Raw genomic sequence first — 12,625 nt, forward strand, 5'->3', positions numbered from 1 at the left:
CTCTGAAATTGAGCACGATAACATTTCAAAACTTATCACTGGTAAAACTGTTGAATGGAAAAAGGGAAAGATGCTAACCAAAGATGTACCCTTCTACTTAAGGATTTTCGGCAAACTTGTTGTAGCAACCCTTTTTCTTGTACAAGAGATTCTTCACAGTGGAGTAAAGAATTTGTTGAATCTGTATACTACCTCCTAGAAGGCAAAACAATTTTTTTTTGACATATGTGGATTAATTATAAATCAAATGATTAAAATCATTGAATCCATCAATACCACATCATTCCATAGAAATCTTGGATATCCCTGTCTCATCACCAAGATGTGTGAAAACGCAATGGGGAACAACTTTGGAGATGAGAAAAACACTAAAACTATCTCTCAAGGAATTATCAAGCGGATGAGTGGGACTCAAAAGGTATCTAGTATCTCATATGATCAAATATATATCAATGGAGATCTCATGTTCCACATTTTGCGTCTTGGGAGACAATTAGACTGTATTCAGAAACAGTTGGCCTTTGCCTATAGAGATGATCCGGAAACTCTTAAAGGAATCCTAGTGATCAATAATGAGTTTCTAAAAGGTGAATAAAAACAAGACTCTGAAGAAGATTCTGATGAGCAAACAAATGAAGATTAATTTGTCTTCAAGAGGGAAAATAGACATTAGTTTTTGATTATTTCAATAAAGTCTATTATGAATAAAACTATATATTATTTATGAATAAAATTATTATTTTATAATTTTTCTTGTGATAGTTTTCAATTACATAGTCTGTGCTTGAATGCTTTATTTTATTACTATGTATATTTACGGGATGTTTGACTTGGGTTTTCATAACCATAATATTCGATCTCATATGGTGTGAACCCTTATGGTTTGGGTGACTTTTTGGTTTAGCAGGATTAAGTTCTAGCCCATGTTGGTAGGCTTTATCAAAGGATCATAAGGAGTTCCGATTGAAACTCATGTGTGAAAAAGTCAGAATATGTTGAATCGTTTTTGGTTTAGCGTAAAAGCATTTGTGTTTCGGGTTTTCAACTTTTGCATCATATTAGTTAAAATCGATTTTCAACATTTCTCTAGTAAAGGTTGGTATTTGTTGTTGTTCTTTTGTCTTGCAAGAGGATGAAAACACAGTGATATTCTACCCCTGAAAGATGTGAAGAAATGGGTGAAGAGGATGCGGAATTTGAGGTAACGAATTTGTTAGTTAATCGTTTTCCTGTTTAAGAAAACAATGATTTTATTGCATATATTTATTGCTTTTGCTTAACAAAATATCGGTACAATTGATGTTTATTCCACTATTTGTGTATGGATGTGTGTGTGATTCAATTGTTTCTGGTTAAGAAAAACTATTGTTATCTTTCTTTATGGTTTGGTATCAATTGTTTAGGCTTACGAAATTTCGGTGCAATTGCGGTACTATAATGTCTATGTTTGTTTCAATTGCTTCCGGTTGAGGTAAATAATTAAACAAGTTGTTTTATTTGGTTTTATTATGGCTTAATAAAAAGGTTTTCGGGATCAATTGTTTAGTCCAATTCGATTCCGGATAAGTCGTTTTTCTCTCATGCGATTTTTTTCTCTCTCATATGATTTTTTCTCTCCAAAGGAGATTTTTCTAGGGTTTGAAAATTTTTCACGTTTTTCCTTCATCCTTGATCATCTTTTGGTGATTTAGGATGGGGGAAAACCCTGTTTCTTCCACGAAATCTAATGGGGTTCATAAGGCTACGTTTGCTGATTTAGTCAAGGGGAAAAAACCCTATATGTTAACAGATTCTGATTTGTTATCCCTTCCAGAGGCGTCTTCATACCTTGAAGAACCAGCGTTAGTTTTACCTTTAGAACTAACAAAAGAAGGGAGCGATATTTTCCAGTTTAGTCTTATTGGAAGACTGAACTTTAAAGTTTTGAAACTTAATGAGGTCCAAAAAAGCTTGGAGGAACAATGGGGTTTTGGTGATGGAAGATGCAAGCTTGTTCCTATGACTAAGGGGTTTTTCATCATCAAGTTGATTTTTGCGGAAGATAAAGAGCGTGTATGGCATGGAGATTCATGGAAGGTTCAGAACCAAACCCTTAGGGTTATGAAATTTTACCCTAATTTTGATCCTGAAAAGCAAACCACGTCTCATGCTACAGTTTGGGTGAGTTTCCCTGGCTTATACATTGAATTATGGACAAAAACAATTCTTCTATCTATTGCAAAAATTCTTGGTAAACCAATTGCTATAGACCAGAAAACGTTGGATCATGATGTTGGTAATTATGCTGCTGTTCTTATTGACATTGATTTTGCAAAAGAGATTCCTAAAAGAATATATCTTACAGCCAATGGTAAGGAGTTCTGGCAATATGTGGAAGTTCAAGATATGGAGAATGTTAAGTTTTGTTCTCATTGCAAATTTATGGGTCATAAATTTGAGAACTGTCAGGCAGCTCGTAAGATATTAGGGAATTCGGTTATAGATGGGAAACGAGTTTTGAATGATACAGCAGATAGCAATCCAAAAAATAAAAAAAAGGTGTCAAGTTAAAAAACCTCAAACTGAAGATATTATTTCCCATGAAAATCATGTAGATAACGTCAGTAAAGAAGATACTGCAGCAAATACAAAAACTGCAGTAGACAATGTTCAAAGAAATATGGTGAGTAATTGTAATGATAATGAGGTTAGTGATCAGTCTGGGAAGGAGATCATTGATCTAGTTTATGAGAATGCTGAAGCTAAGAAGTTGGAGGAGCAACTAGATAAAGCCTTTATTGATTATCGTGAGGCACAACTCAATTTGATCCGGTGGAAGAATGCTATTGCATCAAAAGCAGATGTTGTTGTACGTAAAGTTGCAAGTTCTGGGACGTCAAAAGACTCCAGTTTGGATTCATTGTCTGGGACTAAGAATGATACAGCTCCAGTGCCTAACCAAAACTCTGAACACAATTCTGTGTCTAAGCAAAATTTGGAAGGCACGTCAGTTGTGAATATCCGTAAATCCTAATAAGGCAGGAAACGAGTTTATTTCTAAATCTGGAAATTCCATGTCAGTGAACAAGTCTGAAAATATGTCCGTGTCTAAGCAAGCTAAGGCCAAGCTAGTGGATAGACAGTCCTAGTACAACAAGGATTTGGAGTTTGCTGATCGTACAGATTTGTCCGTATCCAAGCAAACAACAACAACTCATATTCAGGCCGTGGCTGATTTGGATACTTCTTCAAAGCCTGAATCTATGACCAAGAGTAAGTCCAAGCAAACTGATCTTCAGGTCGTGACTATACCAGGGTTTATCTCAGTTTTGAATTCTACTACTGCTTCTAATTCTAAACCAGGATCATCTAAAGAGGATTGGAAAAAAGTAAAGAGTAAGAGCTCTCCAAACAAAGGTACTCCTTTTAAATTTAAATCTTTTGAAACTACTTCTGTGGATGAGATTTTTCAAACAGAATTAGTAGTAAATAACAAGTATGGTGCCCTAGAATTTGAGTTAGGCCTTGCTAATGATTCTAGTGAGGTTTTGGTGGAGGAGGAACACGATGATTCTAGTGACTCGAACAATAGTATGGGTTCGAAAGATTGGGGTGAAGTTGATGCAGATATTCTATCCAGGAAGAAAGCTAGAAAAGTGGCCAAGCAAGCTGCCAAGATCATGGCTATAAATTCAAAGTATAATGAGGACAGTCCAAGCCTTGATCATAACAAGGATATTCAAGCAGGGTTGGAGGAAAATGTTTTTGATATGGGTAATATTTTGTCTATGGAGGAATTAGAGGAAGCAAGTACTATTCAGATTGATGAAGTGCGTGCTAAATTCATTAGAGATCCAGCCTTTAGACAAGATTATTTCAAGGAAAAAAAGGAGCAAATGGATAGAATGTCAACTAAGAAGAAAGCTCAATCTCCTATTAAGCTTGTTCCAGGTGGTAATTATGCTTTAGAGGAAAATGAAGAGGATTATGGCTATGATGATTATGAAGATGAATACAAGGAGCCCTATGATTTAACTCAAATAATTGATGATCTCATTCCTAAGAAGAAGAATTTTAGAGTTGGAAGACGAAAACGATTTTAATTTCCTAGTTCTCTTCTTTATGCTAATTTTTTAATGTTTAGGAGCTTATTTTATGAGTTTTTAGAGTTTTTTTTCTCCCCTTTGGTTTATGGGGGTGGGGAGGTCTAGAACCTCCCATTTTGTAATTCTTGTAATTACGTTTTTTTGCTTTAATAAACCATTTTGACCTAGCAAAAAAAAAATCGATTCTGGATAAGAGAAACTAAGTCAATTCTGATCTTAGTTAGACTTATCAAAGTGGAGGTTTCGGTTATTCAAGTCTAATCGAATGCCTTAACAAGAAATGCTAGTTAACTAACCTAGTACTTGTCTTGTTTAAAAGTGAAAGGTCTAAATTATTATTTGAATAATTAGAACCTGATGAGAAAAATAGAGTTAATTCTGATCTTTATTTTAGTCTTATCGAACAAGCGATTGTATTTGTACACATATATGTATAAGTCCTTATTCCTTGAACCAAAGTTTGCGAACTTTGTTGATCAAGAGAAACAGAATGTGGCGTGAGCCAAGTCCGCGAACTGGTGGAAGTTTTCGACCCGAGAATTTCTGCTGGAGTTTGTGAACTCCTTCTGTGAGCTTAAGTCCGCGAACCCAGTCCGCGAACTTGAGCAGGTTATATCTAAAATTGGTTGTTCTTGAACTCATGTTTATGTAAACTAAGGAATTCTTTCGCAAACCGTGGCTATAAAGTTCATGAACCGATTCGAGTGAATCAAACCGTTTTTGCTTCGATTGTGTCTTGTGTAGTTACATAAGATCTAAGCAATTGAACAACTCTCTAACTAGTTCATTTAAGTCATTTGAACTAGTTATGGTGAAGAAGAATATGGTGGATATGAAAGTGATAATATGACTAACCATTTGGCTATTGTTGAACCAACAAATGTTAATGTTTGGGAACGGTTACATAAAACCAAAATTGGACATTTCATTTGTGTGTAACAAGCGAAGTTTTCGATCCAACGGTTGAGAAATATTAGCTTGAATCTAATCAGGTTTTCATCTAACGGTGAATATTGAATGCTTTGTTACCAAGCTAACATTGATTGCAAACCCTGATTTGAAAGACTATATAAGGGAGAACTCTAGTAACTGGGAAACCTAATCCCCACACCTTACGTGTGATACTAGTTGCATAATCTAGAGTCAATTCTCCTTTAACCTTGGGTTTTCTTCTTCTAAAACCAGGTTAACGACTTAAATACTTCATTGGGATTGTGAAGCAAGACCGATACTACTTTTCTTGTAGTTGTGTGATCTAATCTTGCTGATTCTATCGTTTTGAGTACAATTACAATAATTGGCTTGAGATTTATATCTCCGATAGGCAAGATAGAAAAGTAATCACAAACATCTTCGTCTCATCGTTTGTGATTCAACAATATCTTTTTTCGCTGCGTCGATTAGGATTATTGTGAGGTGATTGATAATACTAGGCTGTTCTTCGGGAATATAAGTCTGGTTTATCAATTGGTTCCTGTTCACCTTGACTTATCAAAAGACGGAACAAAACTCGTAGGTATATCCGTGGGAGACGGATTTATCTATTACCATAGACTTTTCTGTGTGATACAGATTTGTTTATTAAAGTCTTCGACTTTGGGCCGTAGAAACTCTTAGTTGTGGGTGAGATTAGCTAAGGTAATCAAGTACGTAGCATCTTGCTGGGGTCAGACGCGTAGGAGCATAACTGTACCTTGGATCAGTGTGAGATTGATTGGGGTTCAACTACAGTCCAGACCGAAGTTAGTTTGGATTAGGCTAGTGTCTGTAGCGGCTTAATACAGTGTGTGTTCAATCTGGACTAGGTCCCGGGGTTTTTCTGCATTTGCGGTTTCCTCGTTAACAAAATTCTGGTGTCTGTGTTATTTCTTTTCCGCATTATATTTTGTTATATAATTGAAATATCACAGGTTGTGCGTTGTTCAATCAATTAGAATATCCGACCTTTTGGTTGTTGATTTAAATTGATTGACACTTGGATATTTGTCTTTGATACCATCCAAGTTATCTCTCTTTGATAAAGACTCGCAGATTTCTATTTGCTTGAGTATATATCAAATCGAGAGATTGAGATATAAACTCTTTGATATACTTTTTATCTAGATTGAGTCTAACTGTCTAGTTGATTCTCTAGAAAGTTTATTGGAGTTTGTCCTATAGATTGCTAAGTGAAATATTGGGTGTGGTTGTTATACCCCCGCTTTTTCAATTGGTATCAGAGCAGGAAAACACGTTGAAGACCTTACAAGTCTGTGTTTGTAGCGATCTGAGGATGGACGATAGTATCTCTGATAAACACGTCACCAAAAATAAAGGCTCTGTCTTGTCTAATTCTATTAAAGAGAAAGATTCTTCGATCTCGAATATAGACGAACCATGTGTTCCAACAAGACAGACAGGCTCCGAAATGAGTATTTCCGATTACCCTTCAAAAGAGTCTTCCTCTCTAAATGAATGGGAAACAGCTGAAGAGTGTGTCTTGATTCTAAATCTTGCTAGAATCCAAGATGATAGATTTAATCGGTTAAAACACTATGTCGATGTTCTGCTTGGTATAATAAGAGACTGCAAATTCAAACAAAATACTGAAGATCATTCTTCACGTACGACTCTTGAGGGTAGCCTCAAAAAGGATGCTTTGGAAATTGAATATCGCTTGAGTAAACTCTCTATTCAAGGATGCTCTAAGCAGTCTAATATACCAAGCACTTTTGCTACGCCTGAAAACCTTCCAGCTCCAGAGGTGAAATTGGAATCCCTTCCTTTTAAAAAGAATGTGTCTGAATTTCCCATTGATCAAGGATGTTCCACATCACATGGAATGAAGAAATCTCCTAACGAGGTTGTTAAGACTACCTTGTCTAATCACTCTTGTGATCAGAAAGTATGCCTCTTTTGCAATGCAAAAGGCTCTGCTAAACAAAAGAGAAACTCAAGGTTGAATAAAACCTCCTTGGTTCAACTTCAACACACCTTAGACTTAATTCTCAAAGGTTTAACTGACATTCATATGTCTAAACCAGTTGGTTTTCGTACTTACCCTGTGTATGTACCAGGAAGGTCAGTTCGATGAGTTCCTCAAATGCTCTAAAGCAGAATAGGAGTCTTAACAAGAATCGTCTAAGGAAAGATCATGTCGTTTCCTCTGGAAATAACATTTCCCTTAATGTGAACGAAATTCCAGAAGAAAGAAGAAAAATTGATGATATGAGAAATAACCTGATGGAGATAATTTAAGGATATATAAAGAAATTGTCGACAAGTTGTCATCCTCCTCAAGTCAAAATTCTTCTGGTAAGAACTCTAACTATGTCTCGTATTTTGATGACAGTAAGTTTTATGATAATTTCTCACATCAAAAGGGATCCCTCTCTAGATTCAGAAGGAAAAAGAGACTCGATCATAAACACAGTTCTTTTAATGAGCCCAGAGCTCATACTTGTGCTAATTAATCACAAGGGTTAAGAACTTGCTCATAAAAATCCTGTTGAGCAAGATGTGTAAAAATCAGGTATACTATGGCAATTTGATATTCTGCTTAGTTGAGTTATCCTCTTATCGTTTATAGCTAAACTAGTGTTTGCAGACAATATTGCCTAAGAAGTATTTGTGTTGTCTAGTATCGTTTCTCTCTTTTTGCAATTCTTTTGCAACTTTGTGGACTGCTACACTTGTGCTCTAAATTACTCATATGGTAAGGAATTTATTGAGCCATTTATGAATTCTCATGTAGCAAAAGTTCTTCTGTTGTTTTATTCCTTATGGGCCATGATGTATTCGTATGTGTACACGGGTTACCATCACGAGTCAACGGTTTGCAAACCCTAAAGGTCTTCTTCCCTAAGAAACCATATATATACCAAACCTCTGAGTCACGTTTGCATACTCTAGGTTATTTTGATTTATCAAGAATGTCGTCCTCTTCACGAGATTTTGGTTTTGCAAAAGGCTTTCTTGATAAAGGTATTGGTTTTGTGTCCGAAGGAAGGAAGAAAATAACCCTTGTAGATGAAGGTCATCCTAATGCCTCATGTTACCTGATGGTTACTATCCCTAACCTTTGCAAGCAAAAGAATAAGACTAGAATTAACCCCCTTAGGAATGGTTTTAGAATACCAGCAATAAGTAACCGCTAAAATCAGATCCCTATGAATAATCTCCCAACAATGTCTATAAAAACACCCCGAGAAACCATCAGGACCAGGCGCACTATCAGCTCCCAAATCAAAAACCGCCTGTTTAATCTCATCACAAGTAGGAATAGCATCCAACATATGCGACTCTTCCACAGTAATATACTCATGATCATAATCAAAAAGAGTTTCACTAACTTGACTATCGTCACCATTGAATTTAGCCTGATAATAAGAAACCACATGAGCACTAAGATGAACCGGCTCGGTAATAGTACTCCCATCTTCAGCAACAAGCTCCGAGATTGTATTAGCACTTCTACGAAATTTAATAGAGTTGTGAAAGAAAGAAGTGTTACTAGAACCCTCCAACAACCACTTATTTCTAGATTTTTGCTTTAACATTATATTCTGCTGCCTTTGAATATCTTGAACCTTAACAAGAGCATCCTTCATATTACTAAGTTTAGAAACATCAAAAGGATCATCATAAGGATCATCATCTGAATTTCTACTAGCTACCTCAAACTTAAGAGTTGCTTGCTTTAATCTAGCATTAGTATCTACTCCTTAAATAACTATGAGTTATAGATAATTTCTCATAGGTCTTTTAAAGAACTATGAGTTATTTATAATAAAGCCTACTACGAAACTAAGCAGCTGCCTATACTTTTGTATATTCTTTTCAACCGTCATCTTAAATTTACCAGTTTTAGTATATTATTAGATGTTTTAAACAGTTTCTTGTGGTCCAGGTGACATCTATTAATTCTCTAATCTTAAATAACTATGAGTTATAGATAATAAGGCTACTACAAAACTAAGCAGCTGCCTATACTTTTGTGTATTCTGTTGAACCATCATCTTAAATTTACCAGTTTTAGTTTATTTTTAGATGTTTTAAACAATTTCTAGCGGTCCAAGTGACATCTATTAATTCTTTAATCTTAATGAACTATGAGTTATTTATAATAAGCCTACTACGAAACTAAGCCGTTACCTATACTTTTGTGTAATCTTTTGAACCATCCTCTTAAATTTACCAGTTTTAGTACATTATTAGATGTTTTAAACAGTTTCTAGCGGTCCAGGTGACATCTATTAATTCTCTAATCTTAAAGAACTATGAGTTATTGATAATAAGCAAACTACGAAACTAAGCAGTCACCTATACTTTTGTGTATTCTTTTGAACCATCCTCTTAAGTTTACCAGTTTTAGTTTATCATTAGACGTTTTAAACAGTTTCTAGCAGTCCAGGTGACATCTATTAATTCGTTAATCTTAATGAACTATGAGTTATTGATAATAAGCCTACTATGAAACTAAGCCGTTACCTATACTTTCGTGTATTCTTTTAAACCATCCTCTTAAATTTACTAGTTTTAGTATATTATTAGACATTTTAAACAGTTTCTAGCGGTCCAGGTGACATCTATTAATTTTCTAATCTTAAAGAACTATGATTTTTTTTTTGCTAGGTATTAAAGAACTATGAGTTATTGATAATAAAGCTTATTACGATACTAAGCAGCTGCCTATACTTTTGTGTATTCTTTTGAACCGTCCTCTTAAATTTACCAGTTTTAGTTTATTATTAGATGTTTTAAACAGTTTCTTGCGGTCCAGGTGACGTCTATTAATTCTCTAATCTTAAATAACTATGAGTTATAGATAATAAGCCTACTACAAAACTAAGCATTTGCCTATACTTTTGTGTATTCTTTTGAACCATCCTCTTAAATTTACCAGTTTTAGTTTATTTTTAGATGTTTTAAACAATTTCTAGCGGTCCAGGTGACATCTGTTAATTCTCTAATCTTAAAGAACCATGAGTCATTAATAATAAAGCCTACTGCGAAACTAAGTCGATACCTGTACTTTTGTGTATTCTTTTTAACCATCCTCTTAAATTTAATAGTTTTAGTATATTATTAGACGTTTTAAATAATATGTAGTAGTCCACGTGACATCTATTAATTCTTTAATCATAATAAACTATGAGTTATTGATAATAAGCCTACTATGAAACTAAGCAACTACCTATACTTTTGTGTATTCTTTTGAACCATCCTCTTAAATTTATCAGTTTTAGTATATTATTAGATGTTTTAAACAGTTTCTTGTGTTCCAGGTGATATCTATTAATTCTCTAATCTTAAATAACTATCAGTTATAGATAATAAGCCTACTACAAAACTAAGCACCTGCCTATACTTTGGTGTATTCTTTTGAACCTTCCTCTTAAATTTACCAGTTTTATTTTATTTTTAGATGTTTTAAACAATTTCTGGCGGTCCAGGTGACATCTATTAATTCTTTAATCTTAATGAACTATGAGTTATTTATAATAAGCCTACTACGAAACTAAGTCGTTACCTATACTTTTGTGTATTCTTTGGAACCATCCTCTTAAATTTACCGGTTTTAGTACATTATTAGATGTTTTAAACAGTTTCTAGCGGTCCAAGTGACATCTATTAATTCTCTAATCTTAAAGAACTATGAGTTATTGATAATAAGCATACTACGAAACTAAGCAATCACGTATACTTTTGTGTATTCTTTTGTACCATCCTCTTAAATTTACCAGTTTTAGTATATTATTAGAAGTTTTAAATCATATCTAGCGGTCCAGGTGACATCCATTAATTCTCTAATCTTAAAGAACTATGAGTTATTGATAATAAGGCAACTACGAAACTAAGCAGCTACCTATACTTTTGTGTATTCTTTTGAACCATCCTCTTAAATTTTCCAGTTTTAGTACTTTATTAAGTGTTTTAAACAGTTTCTAGCGGTCCAGGAGACATATATTAATTCTCTAATCTTTAAGAACTGTGAGTTATTGATAATAAGCATACTACGAAACTAAGGAGCTAGCATGACTTTTGTGTATTCTTTTGAACCATCATCTTAAATTTACCAGTTTTAGAATATTATTAGATATTTTAAATAATATCTAGCGGTTCAGGTGACATATATTATTCTTTAATCTTAATGAACTATGAGTTATTGATAATAATCCTACTACGAAACTAAGACGTTACCTATACTTTTGTGTATTCTTTTGAACCATCCTCATAAATTTACCAGTTTTAGAATATTATTAAATGTTTTAAATAGTTTTTAGCAGTCCAAGTGACATCTATTAATTCTCTAATCATAAAGAACTATGAGTTATTGATAATAAGCCTACTACGAAACTAAGCAGCTACCTATACTTTTGTGTATTCTTTTGAACCCTCCACTTAAGTTACCAGTTTTAGTATATTATTAGATGTTTTAAATAGTTTCTAACGGTCCATGTGACATCTATTAATTCTATAATCTAAAAGAACTATGAGTTATTGATAATAAGCCTACAATGAACTAAGCAGCTACCTATACTTTTGTGTATTATTTTGAACCATCCTCTTAAGTTACCAGTTTTAGTATATTATTAGAGTTTTTAAACAGTTTCTAGTGGTTTAGGTGACATCTATTAATTCTCTAATCTTAAGGAACTATGAGTTATTGATAATAAGCCTACTACGAAACTAAGCAGTCACCTATACTTTTGTGTATTCTTTTGAACCATCCTCTTAAATTTACCAGTTTTAGAATATTATTAGACGTTTTAAATAATATATAGCGGTCCAGGTGACATCTATTAATTCTTTAATCTTAATGAACTATGAGTTATTGATAATAAGACTACTACGAAACTAAGCCGTTACTTATACTTTTGTGTATTCTTTTGAACCATCCTCTTATATTTACCAGTTTTAGTTTATTTTTAGATGTTTTAAACAAATTCTAGCGGTCCAGGTGACATCTATTAATTCTTTAATCTTAATGAACTATGAGTTATTTATAATAAGCCTGCTACGAAACTAAGCCGTTACCTATACTTTTGTGTATTCTTTTGCACCATCCTCTTAAATTTACCAGTTTTAGTACATTATTAGATGTTTTAAACAGTATCTAGCGGACCAGGTGACATCTATTAATTCTCTAATCATAAAGAACTATGAGTTATAGATAATAAGCCTACTACAAAACTAAGTAGCTGCCTATACTTTTGTGTATTGTTTTGAACCATCCTCTTCAATTTACCAGTTTTAGTTTATTTTTAGATGTTTTAAACAATTTTCTAGCGGTCCAGGTGACATCTATTAATTCTTTAATCTTAATGAACTATGAGTTATTTATAATAAGCCTACTACGAAACTAAGCCGTTACCTATACTTTTGTGTATTCTTTTGAACCATCCTCTTAAATTTACCAGTTTTAGTATATTATTAGATGTTTTAAACAGTTTCTAACGGTCCAGGTGACATCTGTTAATTCTCTAATCTTAAAGAACCATGAGTCATTGATAATAAAGCCTACTGCGAAACTAAGTCGTTACCTGTACATTTGTGTA

At 33.7% G+C, this 12,625-nt stretch overlaps 1 protein-coding gene across 1 annotated transcript; it reads left to right on the plus strand.

Moving 5' to 3' along the window:
- The first annotated feature begins 1,692 nt into the window (after nucleotides 1-1,692).
- LOC113290656 lies at nucleotides 1,693-2,550 on the plus strand. Its single transcript, XM_026540240.1, has one exon. The coding sequence runs from the start codon at nucleotides 1,693-1,695 to the stop codon at nucleotides 2,548-2,550; it is 858 nt and encodes a 285-aa protein (XP_026396025.1).
- The last annotated feature ends 10,075 nt before the right edge of the window (nucleotides 2,551-12,625 follow it).

Source organism: Papaver somniferum, chromosome 6, assembly GCF_003573695.1.
Source record: "Papaver somniferum cultivar HN1 chromosome 6, ASM357369v1, whole genome shotgun sequence".
Taxonomy (NCBI): Eukaryota; Viridiplantae; Streptophyta; class Magnoliopsida; order Ranunculales; family Papaveraceae; genus Papaver; species Papaver somniferum.

Excerpts from the sequence above, each read along its gene's own strand:
- LOC113290656 (XM_026540240.1), top strand. The coding sequence starts at position 1,693 with ATGGGGGAAAACCCTGTTTCTTCCACGAAATCTAATGGGGTTCATAAG.